This window comes from Atractosteus spatula, chromosome 4 (assembly GCF_055471065.1).
Source record: "Atractosteus spatula isolate fAtrSpa1 chromosome 4, fAtrSpa1.hap1, whole genome shotgun sequence".
Lineage (NCBI taxonomy): Eukaryota > Metazoa > Chordata > Actinopteri > Semionotiformes > Lepisosteidae > Atractosteus > Atractosteus spatula.
Window position 1 is genome coordinate 54,923,637 of NC_142709.1, and position 23,102 is coordinate 54,946,738.

General features: G+C 45.8%; 1 protein-coding gene across 1 annotated transcript in view; it reads right to left on the bottom strand.

Annotated features, from left to right (window-relative positions):
* Window positions 1-8,862: 8,862 nt before the first annotated feature.
* The window catches only part of LOC148836618 (solute carrier family 12 member 9), a 61,392-nt gene continuing 47,152 nt past the window's right edge, over window positions 8,863-23,102 (bottom strand). Inside the window, exons 10-13 of the mRNA XM_088914743.1 lie at window positions 18,310-18,502; window positions 11,586-11,760; window positions 11,178-11,324; window positions 8,863-11,055 (exon numbers count right to left, since the gene is read on the bottom strand). Of these exons, the coding sequence (XP_088770869.1) occupies window positions 10,157-11,055; window positions 11,178-11,324; window positions 11,586-11,760; window positions 18,310-18,502 (1,414 nt within the window). The 3' untranslated portion in view covers window positions 8,863-10,156. The remainder of the gene's footprint in view (window positions 11,056-11,177; window positions 11,325-11,585; window positions 11,761-18,309; window positions 18,503-23,102) is intronic.

A 23,102-nucleotide genomic window follows, 5' to 3' on the forward strand; every position in this document is an offset into this window, starting at 1 on the left:
CAATCCAAATAGACACACGGGGTTAATGTGCTTGCGGGAAGACTGGCCCTGGTGTCAGTGTGTGTACATTCATGTTTGTGTCCATGTATGTGCCTTGTGGTGGACTGGTGTCCCATCCAGAGTGTAGTCCACTTGCTCCCGTTGTTTGCCGGGATAGAATCCGGCTCCCCTGTTACTCTGAATTGGAAGAAGTTGTTAGGAAGGTTATAAAAAAGATGGATGGATAAATATCCTGTTGATGACAAATGGTAATCACCATAACAGATTAACTAGTGTCTTTTCAGTAAGGTCTCAATGCATGTGCTACACAAATAGCTTTTTCCCTGATATCTTTCCTATGATATGGAGTGAATACATTCCGATGCTTAAAGACATTTTATTTCTTATGATGACCAATACAATGTTAAAAATTTCACATTAATCTTTCATGGATCTTTTTCAGTTTAATTTGTGACTCACCCTAACAGCATCACCAGTTTTGAGGGCAGTGGTAATGATCTCTTCATTGACTTAGCGAATGACCAACATTGTCTGGTCTGCTGTACAGCAGGGCTGTTTTTCAGGGTTTATTAAAAATTAACAATGTACATTGCAAGTGCAGGAAAAACAAATCTGCTATTACTGTCCTTTTTCTGGTTCCCCGACACAGCCAGTGCACTTTGTGGGGCTCTGTATTTTAATACGATACTATCATTTTCGTTAAAACTTTTTATTCCCCATAACAACATAACTCAAATCCTACCCAACAGGTTTATGTAGCATGATCTGTTTTGAAATAGATGATATAACATGACCCCAAAATTAAAAAGACTATATACAATACATTATCCTCTTATTTGGCTGACACACAATTAGTGTTCATATTATAATTGATAAACATTCACAACGTAAGGGGACAGGGATTGGTTCAAAATGTCATATTAGTCAAAAAATACGTTTTATTATTTACTCCCTGCTGATTAATAGTTTCTACTGTATATACAGTATGGAGTATATACACAGTAAATCTACAGTATATACCACATATGTACTGTACATACAGTATACACACACGCTTCTTTTCACAATCCATAAGGTTTCCACCAGGCTTGCCAAGTCTCGGCACCAGACAATCAGTCAGTATTACAATCAGCTCATGTACAAGCCAGGCTGAAAAAAAAGCCCTGAACTTCAACTGTTAAATGTCAGCCTAGGGCATTCCTTCTGTTTAAAACATAGTTATATAAATCACATTAGGAACACTGGGCATTATAGGTCAGAATATGTATTTAGGTCCTGGCTGTGCACATTTGACTGAAAAGCTAATTGAATTTCAAGACAAAGATGGAAAGTAGAGTAAATGGAAAAACTGAAGACTAAAATGAAAAAGTAAATAGAAAGGGAGACCAAGAGACAAAATTTCTTAGGGGAAGAAAGAGAAAGAACTTGTGTAAGAGGGAAGGACAGATTGTACTGAGGTACCGTAAGCCCTACTTAACATCTCCCCTGGGTCATTATACACAGTGGGAAGAGCATCATTTCAGAAACCTGTCAGCTGCAGAGCCACAGCTACTCCCCTCCTCCACCCCACTGTATGTGCGATGGCTTGGAGACTAATCAAAGAGAGTGCTTTCGCCCAGAGCTCTGCAGTGGGACAGTCTCTCCCGAGAGACTGCGTTTAGTGTTCGGACTTCACCGGCACTTACACAGAGCAGAGCCTTATTAATGTACGAGCCGCCTTAACAGCGCCGTTGCTACACCCGCCCCAATCAGAGCAGACCCAAACCCAGTGGCACCCACTGCCTTGGCCTTGAAGGGTCTGGTCCAGTACAGGCGCTTGGGGAAGAGGCTGACATTTATGCAATGGCACGTTGGAAAATGGCACTCTTTTTCTGTATATCCTGAAACTCTGTTCCCTTCCGGTTGCAGGGTTAAATAAGGCCTAGAGCAAACTCTTCTGGTTTCCTTTGGTTGCTAGCAGCTTTTGCTAAAAGGAGGCCTGGGAATGCTTCAACAAAAAATGGCAGGGCAGTTTGTTCTAGAAACCCTCTGTGAAAAGGTGCACCTTCTCTCTAAAATGAAAACCCCTTTTCAGTTTCTACTGAATCCTGGATAGTCTGGTAAATTAACTTCATTAAATTTCAGGACTTCTAATGTTTAAGTCCTCGCCCAGCCTCCAGTTCTTGTGTGAAGATCACACTCGATACAGAGTGGGAAGTGACAAACACTCAAGGGCTTTTCAACGAATTGATCCTGCATGGAAATGACATTTGAGTGTGCGAGTCCATAACCGAGAAGCATTGCTGTCGACTCCTACTAAAAGACATACCCAAGGAATACAACCTTTACAGAATCAGTTTATTTCATTAAAAAAAAAAATGTAAGCTGTGTTACAACTTTTTCATACTTCGTACAAAATAAAACATACTGTACCAATATTAGAATACATATATCTTTGGAGGCTGTTCCATTCTTCATCTGAGAGCTAATCTCTGTAGGCGCAGAGGAATTCAGCATTCACAAATGGCACAGTAAGAGACATGATCAGTTTTGCACAAGTATATCAAGTATAAAACATGTGTCAGATGACCTTTATTTTATAGTGGATTTTTCTGCAGGTCAGCTGCAGAGGGACCTGTAAGAACAGCACTCATATCACACTTATTATGATCAGATTTCCACTTGCCAAAATGTGCGTGGCTTCCTGCTGTAAGCATTGTAAATGTTGTTGTATTATTGTAATCAGCCTTGTGTTTTGATGCAATTTTAAAGTATTTCAATTCAAGTTTTCATTTATTTCAGTTTAGAGGCCAACTTGAAACAAAAAAACCTTTCCCATTTCAGTGTGGTGAATCTGTGGGCTGGCTGCCATCCTGGTTGTGCAGTAACCCAACACAACCAGCAGGAGGCAGCACTCCCAGCACACACAGAACCACCACTCTTTCAGGACAATGCAATGCAATTTGCATCTGCTGTTTGTAGACAAACCAGAGACCCAACCAAAAATGTACTGTTTTTTTACCTTTACAACATCACACCTTTACACTTAACAGCATGAGTAAAAAAAGATGAAAGAACACAAACTATATAGGATCATACTTTCAGGTACAATTTCCTAACTCTTTCTGTTGGAAATACAGCATGTATACTGGCACAATCCTAGTTAGAGCATGGTTTACCAGCAACAACTGAAGCAAGAGGCTGAATACACCCCAGCAGGCATCCAGGAGTTACATGGAAGCTGCCAATATCCTGGGCCCTGTCGCTGTACATAAGAACCATCAGTTTCAGGCATTTAAACGCAAAACGATTTTCAACACACTACAAAGAAAACCAGCTGGTGTGTGAAGCCAAGGACAAAAAGTGCAGGTGAAAAAGAAATAATACAGTCAGTTGGCAAATACTTGTATTCAAAGTGATGTAGAGAGAATGAGGTGAAGCATACATCAGAAACTGCTGCTGCAGCAACACTGCAACAGGCCCCTCAGCTGAAGGACAAAGCACAAGGACTTCAGTCAGCCAGGCTAATGTACAATGAGCTAGAGGCTTGAACCTCCAACCACCTGGCACAAGGGCCCGTACCTTAACCACTGTGCCAGCTAGCCTGCAAGAGGGAGGACACACAGGCACGTACAGTACATGAGGCTGAAACAGAACATGATCGTGATAAATATTGCTGCAATCATTTTTGATAGCTCAAACTCCTTTGTGCCAGTACTGTTGGGTCACTGATATGTTCTAGATGTCCTATTTGTTTTTACTTTTAAAATGTGCTTTTCAAAATGTGCTTTAGAGGTATTTCAAAAATAATACTCGGGTCCCTTTAAAATGACAGGCTGCAAGGCCCACTGAGAAATAGAAGCTCTCTCTCCAATACCCATGCAAACTGCAAGCTATACTGTAATAAGAGACCACAACCGTTTACTTCAAAGATAAAACACAAGCAATATGGCTGAAGGAAAAAAAAAATCAATATCTGGACTGGTGCTAATAGTTCTCAGATCTACATTGCTTCCTCATTATAAATGAAAATACAATACACGGAAAGTCCAACTGCCAGTCTAAGGTCATAATTTTGTTCTGTAAAACTGCAATATTTGCATGAACTTTAGTAAACCTTCTTTCAGCAAGTTTGGGATCAATTAATCTGATTTTCTAACTTCTCAAAGCTCTTTTCAACAACATTAAAACCATGTTTTTTCTCTACTTATTGAAAGATGCCAGCTATTCTGCAGGTACAGCAGAAGTATCATCAGACGTCTGTGCTGAAGTCAGAAAGTAAGAAACAGTGAGTGGAGAGAGATGTCTGGGCCATTAGATCTTTATTACCAGGGGCTGAACAGTGGTATACTAGGAGTTGCATGATAGGTATCTGGGGCAATATACTACTACAATAACAGCATGGACACAGACGCCAGCCAAGTTCTTACCAACCTGTCACCTCCTGGGTTAGCACTTTACAGTAAACATTACTGTTGTGCTTCTCAAACAGGGACCACAATAAGATGCTAAATGCATAGCAGCCTCAGCCGCTACATGTAATCCCACCTGTGGAATGTTGTGTTAAATTCAGCACAAGGAGCCACAGTTTTGTGTTTGCTACCTTATATTGAGCATATCTGCATAGGGCGTGCACAGAGATGATAGAGGCACAGAAATATGCATGGGACCAGCACTGTTAACATACTGATCTCAACGGCAGGCTTTTAATGAGAGCTTAAAAGATTTCCAAGATACATCTGATCTTTTGATTTGCAGAAATCACTAAATAAAAGGTGGGATATCTGGGGGAAAATGATTAAGGATTAAGGGCTTGGTCTGGAGAAATCAAGTTGCATTATGTCTATAATAACATTTAAAGAGCTTTTGGACAAAGTGTAGTGTGAAAGCAGACATGTATATACAGTACTGTAAAAGATTTGCAGGAGAACTTTCAGCTTACTGTATAATGCAACTCATTTGCTCCCATTCGACAGCTGTAAACTGTATACAAAACCAGGTGGGGAAAAAGCAGTACCATACAGTCTGGCCATTTCACTCTGAACATCTGCCTGAACAGCTGGAATATTTTGGTCTGTAGAGAAGGAGTTCCTGTCAGCAGTACAGCCCATCTGTCCAGACTTTACCTCTCAGTTTACCATTCTGTCCTTGATAGATGACTGTTGCTTCTGCCTCTGACCACACATACTATATAAACGATGCTACTGCCATCCAATCACAACTTTCCCAACCTGTATAACCCAAATACTGTAGCTTGCCAGAGAGGCATCTGAACATGAATACCGTCTCAGAGCATGCACAAAAAAAGCCCTGTATTTTCATCACAAGCATGAAGACACTTGTACATAATGCACAAAATGTATGTGATCTCCTCCTGCCTTCACCAACAAACAGCCTGAGGCAGGAGATGCTGCTGGGTTTACAAGTTTATCCCTTCAAGCAGGGGCAGGTAACTCCAGTCTACCCGGGACAGGTTCCTGAATTTCAAGAAGCACTTTTCACTTACACCAATAATGAAGACCTGGAAAACAGCTGATGTGGCTTCATACTGCAACTACTGAATTAGTTCAATGAAGTCTTTTAGGGCCGAGACGGAATGAAAACCAGAAACGGACACCTGGGCTGAAGTTACCTCTCCCTGCTTTAGGATCCCAGGAAGCAGAAGAAATTGGGGCGGGCAAATTCAAGAACGCAGAACTGAAGACTTGGGAGCGAGAAGCTCACAGTCTGAAGCCTTTATACAAGCTCAAACAGAATTTGATGGAGAAAAGGAGCTAGTCTCAAAATACTTCAGCACACGCAGCGCTGCTTTGATAAGGGCATGGTGACCACGCTTGGATATTAAAGTGTCAAATGCAGCCCTCAACACAGACACACGCTGCATCTAACTGGCTGGTAGAGAGCCAGACTAAAGAACCAGGCAGGTCAGCACAACCTCGCCTACAGAGCAGCAGACAGCTTCTCCCGTTGGAGCCCGACCTCACAGCAATCAGGCCTCCTCTCTATCAGGCGCCCTGACATCGCTCGTCTTGCATTCAGCAGTACTAGAGCGGCAGGTGTGACACTGCTCTTTTCTTATTTTGTGCACAGCTTGTGGAGTTTGGATGAAAGAGAAAACTGTCTCACTGCTAGAGCTGCTCCAATAAGATTTTCTCAAAGCGGGCATCTTTAAAATTCAAACAGATTTCAGCATTTGGAATGCATTGGTTCAGTGCTGGTGTGGCAATCATCCTTCTACGGTCAGTCATTCATCCCGTGTGTGGTGGGATTTTAAATCTGAAACTAGGCAGTGGAGGAAGCTGACGAGTGTGTGGTAGTTTGAAAGATCTTAACAGTTTCTAAAAGAGAAGAAGGCAGGAGAAAAGACACAACGGGACCTATGTGAGCAATTAAAAGACGATAAAAGAAATCTAATGTTCTAGCACTAAGACATTTCACAGTTGTGCTTATCCTCATCTCCCACTGCTAGAAATTAAATGAATAAAGACAGGTTAACTTCTGCATTTCCAAAAATTCAATCAAAAACACAAACCTTTAAAATGTAACCTGTTTTGAAACACTGCAAGCAAAACTGATGTTACTGTGCACTACAGCACAGAGCACTGCCCAGAGCCAGCACAGAGTACCACTTAGAGAGGCCCAGAGCACCACTTAGAGAGGCCCAGGGCAACACAGAGCACTGCCCAGAGCCAGCACAGAGTACCACTTAGAGAGGCCCAGAGCATTGCCAGGGAGGCCCATGGCCAGCACAGAGTACCACTTAGAGAGGCCCAGAGCCAGCACAGAGCACCACTTAGAGAGGCCCAGAGCCAGCACAGAGCACTGCCAGGGAGGCCCATGGCCAGCACAGAGCACTGCCAGGGAGGCCCATGGCCAGCACAGTGTACCACTTAAAGAGGCCCAGGGCAACACAGAGCACTGCCCAGAGCCAGCACAGAGTACCACTTAGAGAGGCCCAGAGCCAGCACAGAGCATTGCCAGGGAGTCCCATGGCCAGCACAGAGTACCACTTAGAGAGGCCCAGGGCAACACAGAGTACCACTTAGATAGGCCCAGGGCAACACAGAGTACCACTTAGATAGGCCCAGGGCAACACAGAGTACCACTTAGAGAGGCCCAGGGCCAGCACAGAGCACTGCCCAGAGAGGCCCAAGACCAGCATAGAGTACCACTTAAAGAGGCCCGGGCCACCATCTGGGACAGAGGACATGAGTAGAGTGCTCATGCAATGTAATGTCAATGAAGGGAAGGAGAGTATTAAACTGCAAAGACGCTTTCAAACCAGCACAAGGCACACCAGGCTTTTCAGCTACGTGATTTACAGAAAATGAAACTAATTACAAAATAGAAGAGCTCTGGTTCTAAAAGAGCTGATCTTTAATAAACCCCCTTACTGAATGCCCTTGCTCTTCACTGTAGGAGTACAGTACTCACACAGTCTGGACACTGGAGTTACAAGAGGGAGTACTGTCTATGTTTTACTAGTGACTGGAATGACTGAGATGTAAAAGGCCACTGGCTCGCCGCCAAGTTAAAACAGTATAGTCCAGGGACTGCCTGTCTCTCGGTTCATTAATTAGCATAAATTGCCTTAATTTCTTATTTTATATTTTGTTAAATAGGCAGGAGGAGCTCTTACCTATTAATGCAATTCAGGCTTGGTGATAGCCGGCTATTGAAATAACGTTTTTTTATCTCAATTTTCTTCTGTGCACTAGAGATTGGATGAAGCATTATGTTCCTCTATAAATATTCTATAGGGAACAGAGTCATTACTCTCCTCCTTTGTGGAGATTTCAGTTCAGCATGCTCCCTACAGAAATCCCCACTGTTATAGGGGCTAGGGTGAAATTGGGCGTTTTTGTACGATCTCACTTCTTTTGTCACATAAGTGAGGTTTGGGGGGACCCCAATTTCTTGTGCCTCAACACACACACAGACCTGTGCCATGCTGTGTCACCTGGTGCTTGGACCTGCACAGAGCAAGTGGGGAGAGGTGTGCCTGTTTGGAACACAAACGGTGCCAATTAAGTGTTCTGGCTCAGCGCTCGCATTCAAGAAAACGAGCCGCTAACGGTACAAGTGGTCTGTTGTGTCCTTCGCTTTCAAAGCTGAACTTCATGGAAAAACTGACGCGAGGAAATGAATTTGCGGTTTAAATTAAAAAAAGAAAAGGAAAATCAAATCAAATGCTCAATATATATAAAGGGACGCTGTTTATGCAGGCGCCCAAAATGTAATTGTTCCACAGGGCTATTACATTCTATGACAAATGTGACATTTTCACATGCTAAATAGGTTAATTAAAACAGTTGTAAGGAAGCGGATTGCCTGATTATTGCTTTAATATGATGAGGCTGATTGAAACGCAAGTTATTCCAGCTGGCAGGCTCTGCAGCACGTCCACTCCTGTGCCTCCCACCTTAGGATCTCTGTGCTGTTTTGCAGTGCAAAGCCGTTGACTTGGTTTTCTAGATTTTTACCATTTCTGTACACAGCTGCCTTTAAAAAAAAAGGTGACACCGTAAAGGCAAACCGCCTCTTGTAATTGTTGGGGTCAAATTTTCTATTGCTTATTAAGTGGAACCCGGTTTTCAAGGGCATTGGGATATAAACAGACGAAGAAAGAGGAAAGTAATGACACACCCGCTGTGTCACTCCCTCTAATTGCAAGCTTAAGCTCACTACATGAACAGGGTATTTCTTTATTACTGTATATCTGATCAGCTGCGATACTGCTTTCACAGACAATGAAAAATTTGTTTGTTTTAAATGGCTATGCTGCCATTTTTCTTCTCCAAATACTGAGCAGAGTGCTCTCCAACTAAGTAATTCCTTGGTGTCTTCACATGCTGGGGCATACATATGACGTACAAGATCTTATTTTTTTTTGCAGAAAGTATTAAAGTCACAGTAGCTCATCTTGCTTAAGCTCGTGCGGTTTCCTCTCCTTGGTGTGAGACAGCAACACGCCGACACATTCTGGGGGTTTAAACTTTGGAAACAAGCCATCTTTTCTCCAGATTTCACCCGTCTTTCCCAGTTCTGTGAGGGATGTCTTACAGTTTCCCGTCTCCTTGATATAGCGTTGTGCTCAGTAGGAGATTCAGTCCCTCTTTTTTCTCTTCAAGTAGAAGTCAACTCCAATTCAAAATCCTCAACCAGTCCAGACCTGAAGTTTCCATCTCTCTATTCTGACTTCATACAGAAACGGGATTCCACGTCTCTCAACAGGGAGGCAAGGCCTTTTGTCACCTCAAAGCAGACCAACAAAATAGTGTACCTATAAAAACATGACTGTTACGTTCAATTTGGCACAAAAGTTTGATTACTATAAAAAAGTTCTGTCCCTCACAAAGCTCAGGTGCAGAAAGGGGCGTCTGGGCTCTGCGTTCCATGAAAAGGTCATTTAAACACATATGTGCAGGAAGTGGTTTAACTAACTGGCATCTACTGTACGCCACATGACGTGCGAAAGTGCAGCGCAGTGGAGGACCGGAACAGTGTAAACTTTATCATACCCTTTGACCGAGTCACCAGCGCGTCAGCAGCACGTTCCCCGCACTACAGTAAAACTTGTAGATAATGTTGTAAGTAAGGCGTCGCATTTGTCAGTAAGAGCTCGTTGTGATAAAAAAACAACAACATTCAAGCCGCACCGCAGAAAAGGGCAACTGTCTTGACCAGGGGCTTGCACCTCCTGAACTCAATACCCGGCCCAGGCCTCCAGCAGCCCTAGATTCGTGGGTGCTGGCTGGGACTGCCAGGCTATGTGCAAAGAGCCCGTATTGACACTATACTGCACGCTCGCCACCACACCCAGGAGCACAGGAGAGTGCAAGCCAGCTGTCTGGGAGGATTTCCCAGTGGGAGAAGGGCAGGAGCAGAGGCTGCAGTGGGGCTGACTCCGCACCAGAAAGCGCAGGATACACCCTGGTGCTGACACCCACAGTCCCCCCTATAATGACACAGGCACTTTCCAAGATTATCTACAATGATGGCAGTGAGAAAGTAAGCAAGAACAAGAAAATGAAGGGTAAGTCCTGTAAAAAAGGAACAGACGGCATATATCCTTTCTCATTCCCCCTGTCACCTCTCTCTGTATGTAAGTGCTGAGGGTGACGCGGGGCTCACTTGAAATGCAACACACCAGTCTGTGCTGTGGCCCAGTCGGGGGTCAGAGGTCAGTGCTGGTGACCGGGGTGACCCCGTGGATGAGCAGCGTGGGCCCCAGATCCCGGGTCAGCACGTCCAGCTGGTGCAAGTAGGTTTGGTACAGGCGGGTGTCGGCGGGGGGGCGGGGCAGGTACAGGAAGCGCACGGCCGGCGGGGGGAAGGCCTGCTCCAGCACCAGGCGGTTGGCGGCGCGGAGGTACTCATCCGAGAGGCGGGTGGCGTTGCTGGGGAAGCTGTTAACGAAGTCGCCTTCCTCCTCCAGCCCCTCCCTCCCGGCTTTCTGCACGCCCGTCTCTCGGGCTTCTCCGCCTTGTTTGTGCCAGTGCAGCGCCACCACGGAGTCCCAGGGCACGGTGTGGATGGCGGCCTTGATGCGCAGCTTGCGAAGCAGCTGGCCCAGCTTCTCCTCCGGCCCGCGCGTGCTGTGCCCCGACTCCACGCACAGGAACAGGCGCAGCTGGGCCTTGCGCCAGGCCCGCACCATATTGAGCACGCAGGCCAGCTGGAGCAGAAAGAGGCTGCAGGTGTCCACGTAGCTGCTGCTGTCGGGCCTCATCAGGTTGAGAGGCCAGACGTCCACAAAGAGCCCGCCTCGCCGCCCCAGCACCTCCGCCCGGTCAAAGCGGCAGAAGTACCGTGCCAGGGCCACGTTCTTCAGCATCTTCACGGCGTCGGCGATCACCGCTACATACTCCTCCGCCGACAGCACTTTGGCCTGCCCTTCTCCCTCGCTGCTGCCCCGCAGTGCAGGGAAGTTGAACTGCGTCACTTCCTCGGGGTCCATCCCAGAGGAGAGGATGTCCAACGAGCTGCCTGATAAAGCCTGTCCCTCCAGGAGCTGGTCCTTAGGCGGGCAGTCATCATAGAAACCCAAGACCAGGGTGTTGGGCCTCATCCCACCTTTGGAGACAAAAAAATGGAGGAGAAGGAAAAAGTGAAAAGGGGAGAGAGAGAGAGAGAGGGCTAGAGAACACGAGAGTATTGCAGTATACGGTGAACGAGAACTGTGAGGGATGACTTACCCAGGCCCGAGATGAAGAGGAGGTGCTGCACGCCGTGCCTGACGGAGTTGGCCAGCGTGAGGTTGACAAAGGCCTTGATGTTGAGCCGGTCGACCAGAGACAGCCAGGAGTCATAGCGGGACTGCAGGGGATCTGAAGGCAGCGTCTCTGGTGGGGAGAAAACACACAGACACCCATGAGCACATCATAGCCGGATAGAATACAGACCCACTGCAGAAACACAGACATCAGGAAATGCATTATAGTGATGAGAACAAAACTTCACATGATCCTCCTGCACATCCAGCATCAGGAGGGACTTCCAGTCCTGGACAGACAGTAAGAATATCAAATGCACTGTTTCACAGAGAAACCCTCCAACACCGAGAACCAGCGTGCAGGAACAATACCAAAGCCACTCTGCCTTACCCAGGTCCCCCAGCTCCACGTGGCCCAGCACGTACAGGCCGCTCTTCTTGATGTCGTTGATGAAGGAGATGAGGTGGGTGCTGCTGCGAGGGTTGGCCACCATCAGCAGGATCTGCGGCCGCCAGAACTTCACATGATCCTTCCGCACGTCCAGCATCAGGAGGTACTTCCGCACCTGGACACACAGCGGGAACCGGGGTTTCTTTTAGAAAAACCTACAGTAAGTGACCTCACCATTTTCCGCAAAGCAGAGAGATGCAACAAGTATAATTGAATCTGTAAGGATACTAATCTCCCTGGCTGTTTATTACAAGCTTTTTACCTGTGATTGAAATGACCTGTGCAATTAGCACTACACTGTAAGTGTCTACCGTCTTCAGAGAGAAAAACACACAGCACATCTCTGCCTAGTGTCACACAAGCAATGCACAACGTGGACACACACAATACAGACTTGCAGTACAGGGAGACATGCACATCCGCCAACATACACAGGAAGACACACAACACCGACTCTCAGACATACAGCAGATAACATGCACACAGAACAAACATCACACGCTGAGACTAAATACACAATAGACACCAAGAACAAACATACAATGCATACACACAGAGAAACACAAACACTGCACAGAAAAGACAAATGCACAGACAAACCAGAAATAACAGAAAAGAGACACACAGATTAGACGTTGTCACAATGAACAGTCGTGCTGGATTAGAGTTTTTGCTTTCCATTACTGAAATGATGTTAAAATATTACGTTAGTCTGTGGCATCTGACAACATAATTGTTTTTTTTGTCCTGTGTTTTGTCAAACATATCTGTAATACAGACGCACGTGTGTGTAAGTGTCTGCATCATCACCAATGCACAAACCCATCATTGTAAAGATTCTGGGATCAATTAGCTACTAACTACCTAATGGGTTGAACTGACTGACTCCATTAATTTATTACCTTTCTTATGGTTTAGATCTGAAAAACACGATGCTTAGCACCAGCCATGACTAAACTGTCCTGTGGAACGATATGAAATCCCATCTTCAAAATGTGAATTCAGAAACTGGAGTATGTGCACAAAGTATCAGTTTCACGTCATTTAAATCATTCAGGCAAGAATAAATGTCAACATGAATTTGTAAGTACATCACAGCCATGACACACCATAAAATGTCTCTTTTCCCCAGACACTTTCTAGATTGTGAAAAATTTCCCATGAAGTTAAAGCAAATTCCTTAGGATCCCTTAACAAATAGCTGGAGGAGATCCTTGGATCAGTTTGAACCAGCAACCTAACAGGCTATGGCCTTATATCGTTTGTAATCTTATTGCTCAGCCCTCCTGCAGCTGGATGTTCAGCAGACTACAGGAGGTAACATGACTTGAATTTCCCATTGGCCTTTACCTATCATGGCCTCCTAATAATCCCCATCTATGAATTGGCTTCATTACCCTGCTCTCCTCCCCACTGATAGCTGATGTGTGGTGAGCTATGGCTGCCATCGCATCATCCAGGTGGGGCTGCATATTGGTGGTGGTGGATGGGAGTCCTAATTACCTGTAAAGTGCTTTGTGTGGAGTGTCCAGAAAAGTGCTATATAAGTGTAAGCAATTAATATTAATTATGCTCACATCAGAGCTGCAGCTGGGCATGTGAGGGGGTGAAGGCCAAGGCATGAGAACTTCCCAATGGGCACAAGTTTCCCAGACCGCAGTGGAGTGCCCAACCTGACATTAATCACCATGAACCTCTAGTGCCACCATGACATTTTACACAGAGGAAGACACTGCTGGTAATTTATGTATCGGTTATGGACACGCAGCTACAAGGAGACCCCCATGCCTCCGTTCTTGTAAGCAAACTGAGCTGTAATCTGAAAGAATCCAGGGTGTGAAATTATTTCAGAGGTGACCGGAGGACAGGCAGGCAGGCAGCGAGACTCCAAGTGTGTGGCCAGATTAGGTTAAATATTCAGCTCTCAAATCCTATTAGAATCACCCAGATTGCATTATAACTGCATCAAGATCAATCAGACCTCTGCTTCAATAAAAACCCACATCAGTGGAATTTATTCATATGTCTGGGGACGTTTGCAAGGCTGAAGTTAAGGGCAGAGGATCCAGCCCCGGCACACACAGAAGGAGCTCTATAGTGTTAATGAGGGCTGTGGTAGCGCATCGTGTCAGACAGCCTGGGGCACCACTACGGGACACAAACGCCTCCCACTCACTGCTGGCCCTTCCTTCAGAAAATCGTGTTCAATTAAATTTGCAGCTTGTTCTGCCAGGGACACCTGAAAGCCAGTAGAGACAAACAAGCCTGGGCATAAATTTCTCAAACTAATCTCTGGATTTTTTTTTTTTACAAGGGAGAATTAAATCTAAAATCTCAATTAATTAAAGCCTCCTAAGCAGCTTCTGAACTGAGCCAGAAGTGGAGACAGCAGCCCCCGCAGTAACGTTTTCAGCACAATTTTTAGAAAAACGGAGATGTTAAACAAGATGACTAGGTGCTCCTCAGGCACCGCACATTCCCACACAGGACTCCTGCTCGGATGAACCAGTGGCCGGGAGGTCTTGGGCAGAGTCCATCTCCCCTTGGGTAAGAACAGTTACAAATGAGAAGAGCATGTCTGGCTTCTCTAGTCTGTTGGGTAGCTCGTATCTAATTGATCCAGGGATCTCATCCAGGTGTTGGCTGAAAAAAAAGCCAGCCTTCCTGCACAAACTAATTTAAAATAATGAAGAAACCTGAAACTTCCCCCATGTTTAGTTTTGGAAAAGAACACGTAGCTCTTTGCTGCAGCTCTCCCTGTGGCAAGCTGAGCGTCTCCCAGGTTGCGTCTGTTTGGTAGTTCGCCATCGAACCCAATGACTTGAGCGACTGAAACGGCTGGACACGTGGGAGACGAGGTGGTAAGTGCTGCTGCCTCACAGCTCCAGGGTCCGAGTCGCACTTGAGTTGGTCTGTGCGGAGCTTGTGCGTTTCCCCCATTTTCATCCGAGACTTCCCCAGGAATTACCATGTCCTCCCAGGCCTTGGGGACACGCCGACTGCACTATTATCGCGTCTTTCCCTGCAGCTCAGTCCTGCCTCATGCTCTCTGCTTCCGGGCCAGGCTCGGGCAGCCCCAACCGAGAAGTGCAGCTCTCTGGTAATGGAGACACTAGACTAAACTGGACACCGATAACATAACATGGGCACTCCACCTCGGATAGCGGCATGCTGACCACGTAGGCCAAAGATCCCGTTTATAGAAAACCGCTGGGGTGACACTACTCTAATAAAGGAGCCATGGTCTGTATAACTAGGAATCCGAGAAACTCTCGACTGCAGCTCAGTTCAATACAAAGCACTGCAGGCACTGTTTACTGTCAGACTGGTGCACAACTTACCACTGCCCACTCGATTAAGCCATTCAAAGAGGGACTTCAGCTAAGCTGCATCAGGCTTATCTCTGACCACCCAGGCCACCCGTTATATTTACCAATTTATTTTCACACTCGAATGCGTTACAAATGTCCTCTAAGATTTTGCTTTCTTTTTCCCAATACACTATTGTCTTCTGGACAGACAAGCTTAATAGCTTAAGTGCCGCTAAGAAGGCTTTTGGAAAGGGCTGACGTTTGACTGCATGCCACGCAGCCACCTGGCATCCGGCCCCCTGGCAGAGCGTCTCGGAAGAAAGATGCCAGAGATGGAGGGCACTGGGGACAGAGCCACACGCGCAGAGCTGCACGCGCGCACACACGCTGGCTGGCAGGACACCACTGCCCGCCTCACAGACTGATGCACTGTTCTGAACCTGATGCGATTCCCAAGTACAGCACGTACAGTTTTAAACAAACGTAACGTATGCGTCTGCCACTGCCATTTTCCAGCAACCTAGCTGAGATACCACATGGGGAGACACAGGGCCTGTTCCACACTGCTGAGAGGCGTACAGTGCCCTGCGGGTGAGCTGGCTGCACATCGCTCAGCAACATCACTGCAATCTCATACGAGCCCAGCGGGTTCCGCGCCGGGGTAGTCTGTACTGCGCAGGAAGCCAAGGAAACAAGGGCCTCTGCTTTAAAACATCTGATGCTGACAGGCCGCGTTTTAAAACTACAGGATCTGCTGCTTTCCGTTATTTCAAATTGGATAAAGTGTCGACACCATTGCATTCTGCAACTGGATTCGAAGAGAACCCGGAGGATTTAGGGGTACAGTATGGCCCAGATGTCGCAGCGACTCCTGCAAAGGGCTCTCACGGGGGTTGGGGGGGGAGACCATGTGCAAAAAGACCAGGTGCACTGCCAGGGGAGAATTCTACTCTGTCTAGGTTTCAAGAGGGAGATGACATTTCTGTCATTTCTGATGGCCAGCAGCTGTATCGCCCTTCAACTCACATCTGGAAACCCACTGAAGCTCAGCAGGTGTGAACCTGGCCAGTTCCTGGATGGGAGAGCTCCTGGGAAAGCTAAGGTGGCTGCTGGAAGAGGTGTTATAGGGGCACCACACGTACAGTACTGGGGAACCGTATACTGTAAAAAAAGCACCATCCTTCATCCTTCAGATGAGACATAAAACGGAGGTCCAGACTCTCTGAGGTCATTAAAAAATCCCAGGGCGTTTCTCGAAAAGAGTAAGGGTGTAACCCCAGTGCCCTGGCCAAAGTTTCCATTGGCTTTTACCAATCATGGCCTCCTGAATCCTAAATATGAATTGGTTTCATCACTCTGTTCTCCTCCCCACTGATAACTGATGTGTGGTGAGCGTTCTGGCGGACTATGGCTGCCGTCACATCATCCAGGTGGGTGCTGCACATTGGTGGTGGTGGAGGGGAGTCCCCATTACCTGTGAAGAGCTTTGAGTGCAGTTTCCAGAAAAGTGCTATATACAGTGCCTTGCGAAAGTATTCGGCCCCCTTGAACTTTTCAACCTTTTGCCACATTTCAGGCTTCAAACATAAAGATATAAATTTTTTATTTTATGTGAAGAATCACCAACAAGTGGGACACAATTGTGAAGTGGAACGAAATCTATTGGATTTTTGAAACTTTTTTAACTAATAAAAAAATGAAAAGTGGGGCGTGCAAAATTATTCGGCCCCCTTGCGTTAATACTTTGTAGAGCCACCTTTTGCTGCGATTACAGCTGCAAGTCGCTTGGGGTATGTCTCTATCAGTTTTGCACATCGAGAGACTGAAATTCTTGCCCATTCTTCCTTGCAAAACAGCTCGAGCTCAGTGAGGTTGGATGGAGAGCGTTTGTGAACAGCAGTTTTCAGCTCTTTCCACAGATTCTCGATTGGATTCAGGTCTGGACTTTGACTTGGCCATTCAAACACCTGGATACGTTTATTTGTGAACCATTCCTTTGTAGATTTTGCTGTATGTTTGGGATCATTGTCTTGTTGGAAGATAAATCTCCGTCCCAGTTTCAGGTCTTTTGCAGACTCCAACAGGTTTTCATCCAGAATGGTCCTGTATTTGGCTGCATCCATCTTCCCCTCAATTTTAACCATCTTCCATGTCCCTGCTGAAGAAAAGCAGGCCCAAACCATGATGCTGCCACCACCATGTTTGACAGTGGGGATGGTGTGTTGAGGGTGATGAGCTGTGTTGCTTTTACGCCAAACATATCGTTTTGCATTGTGGCCAAAAAGTTCGATTTTGGTTTCATCTGACCAGAGCACCTTCTTCCACATGTTTGGGGTGTCTCCCAGGTGGCTTGTGGCAAACTTTAGACGAGACTTTTTATGGATATCTTTGAGAAATGGCTTTCTTCTTGCCACTCTTCCATAAAGGCCAGATTTGTGCAGTGTAAGACTGATTGTTGTCCTATGGACAGACTCTCCCACCTCAGCTGTAGTTCTCTGCAGTTCATCCAGAGTGATCATGGGCCTCTTGGCTGCATCTCTGATCAGTCTTCTCCTTGTCTGAGCTGAAAGTTTAGAGGGACGGCCAGGTCTTGGTAGATTTGCAGTGGTCTGATACTCCTTCCATTTCAAGATTATCGCTTGCACAGTGCTCCTTGGGATGTTTGAAGCTTGGGAAATCTTTTTGTATCCAAATCCGGCTTTAAACTTCTCCACAACAGTATTACGGACCTGCCTGGTGTGTTCCTTGGTCTTCATGATGCTCTCTGCGCTTTCAACAGAACCTTGAGACTATCACAGAGCAGGTGCATTTATACAGAGACTTGATTACACACAGGTGGATTCTATTTATCACCATCAGTCATTTAGGACAACATTGGATCATTCAGAGATCCTCGCTGAACTTCTGGAGTGAGTTTGCTGCACTGAAAGTAAAGGGGCCGAATAATTTTGCACGCCCCACTTTTCATTTTTTTATTAGTTAAAAAAGTTTCAAAAATCCAATAGATTTCGTTCCACTTCACAATTGTGTCCCACTTGTTGGTGATTCTTCACATAAAATAAAAAATTTATATCTTTATGTTTGAAGCCTGAAATGTGGCAAAAGGTTGAAAAGTTCAAGGGGGCCGAATACTTTCGCAAGGCACTGTAAGTGTGAGGAATTATTATTCTTCTGTAACAGTCTTAGTACACTGAGCCCTCTTCCACAATGTCAAGCTGGTGAACTGGTTCAACAAGTGTAACCCGGTTCCAAACAGGGCTACTGACCTCGCAAATACCGTGCAGCCGGAAAGGGTGCAATGTACTTCGGTAGAGATAAGCGGACAGCTGTATTACAGGTAATTGACCAGGTACCTGGTGGAAGATGAGGGCCTGGCTGATGTAGCCCCAGCTGCTGGTGGGGGACAGGTAGTGGATGACCAGGAGCAGCAGGAGCATGAAGGCAATACTGGCGGAGGCGTAGATCGGGTTGATGAGGAACATCATCACCATGCAGCCCACGATGCCCAGAACACAGGTGTACCAGGTGAAGTATCGGAAGGTAGGTCTGTGGGAGAGCAGAGGGAGAGGGAGAGTTCAAACTGGAATAGCAGGAGAAGCTGTATTTGTGTAGCTGGCTGTTTTTACGCACAGGAGATTTAAAGAGGCAGGACGGGTTCAAATGTTAGAGACACCACATTCAGAGAGTAGGAAAAGGAAATACAGTATTTTTCATTATTTTATCAGATTGGAGCACATTTAACAGCCAAAGGTTCAGTGATCAGCAACAAAAAAATCAGAAGAGCCCTCCTTGCAGCTCTCAGGGATGCATGTTTAGGAACTCACCAAGCCACTTCTTAAATTAAACTAGGGCAATGGCTTTAATAACACGACTGAACAGCTTCTTCCAGATTCCCACAGCCCTGTGGGTAAAGATGGCCTCCTGGGCTTGTCTTGGACTACACTGTGCTGGTGAAGATGCCAAACTTCTGGAGAGAGATTGAACTGAGGTCCTGGCTACCTGGCCGTTGAAGGTCCCATGACACTGCTAGTCGGAGCAGGGGTGTTAATGTCCTGGATAGATTTCTCTAGGGGCTGGCCTTCATAAATCTCCTCTTACATTCAACTGCTGTAGCAATTTCTCATTCCTCTATCTCATCTGCTGTGCAGTGGGGCTGCTGGTGCAGAACAGCGGTGTCACCCACAGGGGTGTTGCATTTCAAGAGTAGATGAAGTAATGCTGGGCGATAATTCGATAACGATAATTATCGCGATATAATTTTCCTCGACATAATTTTAACAAAAGTTCGATAAATGTTCGATATGTACGTTTATGCTTTGCGCATGATATGCGCATACGCACAAAATACTGCGCGAGTGTGCGTGCGTGTTGCAGACCGGGCAGCTAACGTGGTGTTGTTTACCCACACGGTGGTGGTGGCTGACAGGATTGTAGTTCGAGTGGAAAATGAGCGACACTGAAGCAAATGTAGTGCTGCCAACGACCAGCTCGAAGGATGATGACATCGTCGACAGAAAACTTCGGTAATTTGGAGATATTTTGGCTTTTTACGATCAGACATAAAACAGAGCAGCGTGCACTGCAAACTGTGCCGCAGATCCGTGCCAGCAAAGACAGGCAACACCACGAACCTATTTCACCATTTAAAACAACATCACCCGTTAGAACGCAGAAAGTAAAAAATTACAGTCACAAACTAGTGTTGTTAGTGGAAGGGGACCATCTATAAGCACCAGGCCAGTATTCAGTGCAACTACACAGCAGCAAACCATAGTAGCATCATTTTCGAGCACCGTGCCTTACGACAAAAAAACAAAAAGACATGAAGACATCACAAATGCAGTTGCATATTGCATTGCAAAAGACATGCTTCCCATTAGCACTGTCGAAAATGAGGGATTCAAGAAGCTTATCAGAGTCCTTGACCCCAGATACGAGCTACTTAGTCGGAAACATTTTGCACTGACTGCACTTCCTCGGCTGTATGCAGAGTGTAGGGAGATGGTAGAGCGGCAGCTGCAAACGGTGCCATTCTTCGCCACTACTTCTGATATGATCCTTTAAAGCACTTTAAACTTTGCAGTCTGTCTGAGCCATCTTCTATGTGTGTTTTATCACACTGCAGTATTTAATTTTTCTATTAAGATTTTTATTTTGTAAATTTTACTCATGCATATTTTGACATCAAAAAGACTTGAATACTCTCTACCTCAGATTTGTTTAATGTTTCTGCTGTTTGGCAAGTGTTTGTTGTGTTCTTAAAGAGTTGTTTAATTTACCAATAACTGTCTGGTTTCTTCAACTTTCACTCAGGAGAAAAAATCTGCCTTTAAACTTGAAAGAAATAACGATTTGACATTTATCGTGATAATTATCGATATCGACTGATATGAAAATTTTTATTGTGATAATGTTTTTGGCCATATCGCCCAGCCCTAAGATGAAGTAGATCCCCATCATATACAGTATATGTGACGCTCTTTAGAATCCTTTGGGGGTGGTGAAAGGAGCTATATACCTGTACATGTAAGGAATGAGTAATTGTGAAGCACATGGAGATGCCTAAAACTGTAGTTCTCAGTACACTGCAGCTCACTGTTCAAGGTTCAGCTGTGTCTCTCTGTACATCAGCTCTACTGCACCTTCACAAATAACACATACTGTACCAGTCAAAACCACAGGATCAAAGAAAACAAACAAGAAAGATTGCAAAGACTAGGCAACGTGATTACAGGGTTATAAATGGGATAGAGGTTGGAATAGGTGCTGTGACAGACTGTGAGAGAGTGACAGAGAAGGAGAATTAGTGAAAAACGTGTGGGCGGTCAGCACACCAGGAGGAAGAAAGGCTAAAACAGCAATCAAAAATATCACTTAACACAACTTAATCTCTTAGGCCCTTAACAGATACTCTCGGACCGTAATGGACAAGCAATCAACAAACAAGCACCGTCAAAAAAAAAAAGAAAAACACCCTGAGAGAGAAAACTAAAAATAATAGCAGTCATAATAATCATAATTAAAAGTGATGGAAAAAAAAACATAATGAAGTGAGAAGGAATGCGGACGGAGTCACAAAATTACACGTCTGAGTTGTCCTGGTCGTTAGTGCAGGGTCATCAATCACAAAACGACCCCAATTTTCTGCAATAATAGAACTTAATGATAAACATCCATTAAGCGTGTTCCTGGCTATTGTAATTACCATTTAAATGAGTCGTCTCTATCATTAATGCACCCAGCTGGGAAAATTACGCGCTAAAGAAAAATAAAAGCCTCACGCATCTGACGAAGACCTCGGTGGCACCTCCCCCTCCCCCCACCTTCGCAAAACGAGGGTTGAGGAATGCGCCGAGCTTAATATACCACAGCACGCCCCTCTGCCGCGAATGCAAATTGCTTTGACTTCTTCCCATTTTCTTGTCCGTTTCCCTTTACTTCCCGCCGTGTCGATCGCGGGCCCTGCCAGCGCCCTCTTCCACAACCTCTCGGACTCCCGCGGTTGCGTCTCTCCTGAGCCTAGCGTTCCATCCCCCGGGCACCCTCTCCCCGTGTGCGCTGCGTGTTTCAATATGGCCGCAGCCCGAGTGTGTTCATCTTCTTCTCCCCATCTGCCTGCACTCCTCAGCCCACCAGGCTGGGGGCTCTCAGGCAATTATCTTAAAAGCTGGTCTGAGCTGCTGCCATCCCGATCACTCTCTCCCATTTTTAATCTCTCTGCAAGTGACAGGGCGCTGCAGGCACACCAACGATAGTCGTGGTAAAGCCCTCGCATCTCAGCTGCAGACTCTGCTGGCATGGGTCTGCCGCTCAGAAGAGCTCTCCAGCAGCATTGCTGCTTCAATATGGCTCGCCGCTACACTGCAGAGCTAAACCAAGGCCTCGACAACCCCGGCACTAAGCGATCCCTGTATTCCACAGGATCCCACGGTCCCTTAGGAAAGCTCTAACACTGACTGCAGCTCTTAGACAGCAAGCTGCGGAAATCCTGAGCAGCCCGAGCTTACCCAGTCCCAGTGTCTTTGGTGAGTGAGTTGGGGGGGGGGGTCACAGTTTGGCATAACAAGACCACATGTGGAAACTAAGAGGAAGTGCAGTCAGGCCTCAGAACGGGAAATGCCAAGGTTTGTGAGGGACAGGAATAAACGGACCCAGCCCATGATGGTGGAGCTGAATCCCTTGGGATTCTTTAAGGAGCAGCTGGATGAGATCCTGGACCTTCAAGCTCCTGAAGCTTCTAGCAACCAAATGAGCAAGGTGGACCCCAGCTACGCCTCTTTTCCTTTGTAATCTTTCCTCAGGACATGGTCCAACCCAAGGACAGGCTGAGCAAGTGGCTTGTACCGTTTGGGCTATTCAGCTGCCCCCCTGAAATTTTCATTTAATCCTATAATTAGTAGTAGTACAAACCTTCTAGTACAGAGGTTTGCGAACACTAGCACGTACTTTTCATGTCAGAGAATTACCTGATGTACTACAGAGTTTTTCACAACAGCTAATTGCCCTGACAGGTGCAGCCAATTAACGAAGATTGATTAACAAGTTGGAGGATGATTCAGTGATCACAAAGAGGGTCTCGTTTGTTACCTTTCCTGTCTGCATTTAGTCAGTTTCTTTTCTGCCTCTTACAAAGCACAGCTCTGTTCTGTTTAACTACAGAAGAAAAAGTCTTCGGTGCCAAATTTAGGAAGAGGCAAACTTTTCTGCTAAATTAAACTAATTACAGCCCGTTCCTCTGAGGACATCAGAACTAAATGGCTTTCAATTCTTTTTGCCTCAAAAGGCAATGCACAACAATAGCAACAAATTACAAAAATAAAAAAAAAACAAAAGTGAACAGAACCTGTTAAGTTTCTCTTAAAGATGCACTGGTAGGAACAGGCTCTTTCAAGATGTAGAGAGCCCAAACCTGTGTACTGTACTCCAATGCATGCAACAGTGTTCGCAATTCCCTCTGTGCTGATCTACTCTCAGCCCTGAGTGATGCAGCAGAGGTCAAGGGCTCAGTGTGTCTGAGGATGCCCACAGACTCATGGGGCTATAGTGCAAACAAGCGAGCATAATACTTCAATCCCTCTAGAGCTGTCCATTGCCCTTCCTGAACTTACTGCCTAGATCTACAGTAGATGGAGAGAACTTGCAATCT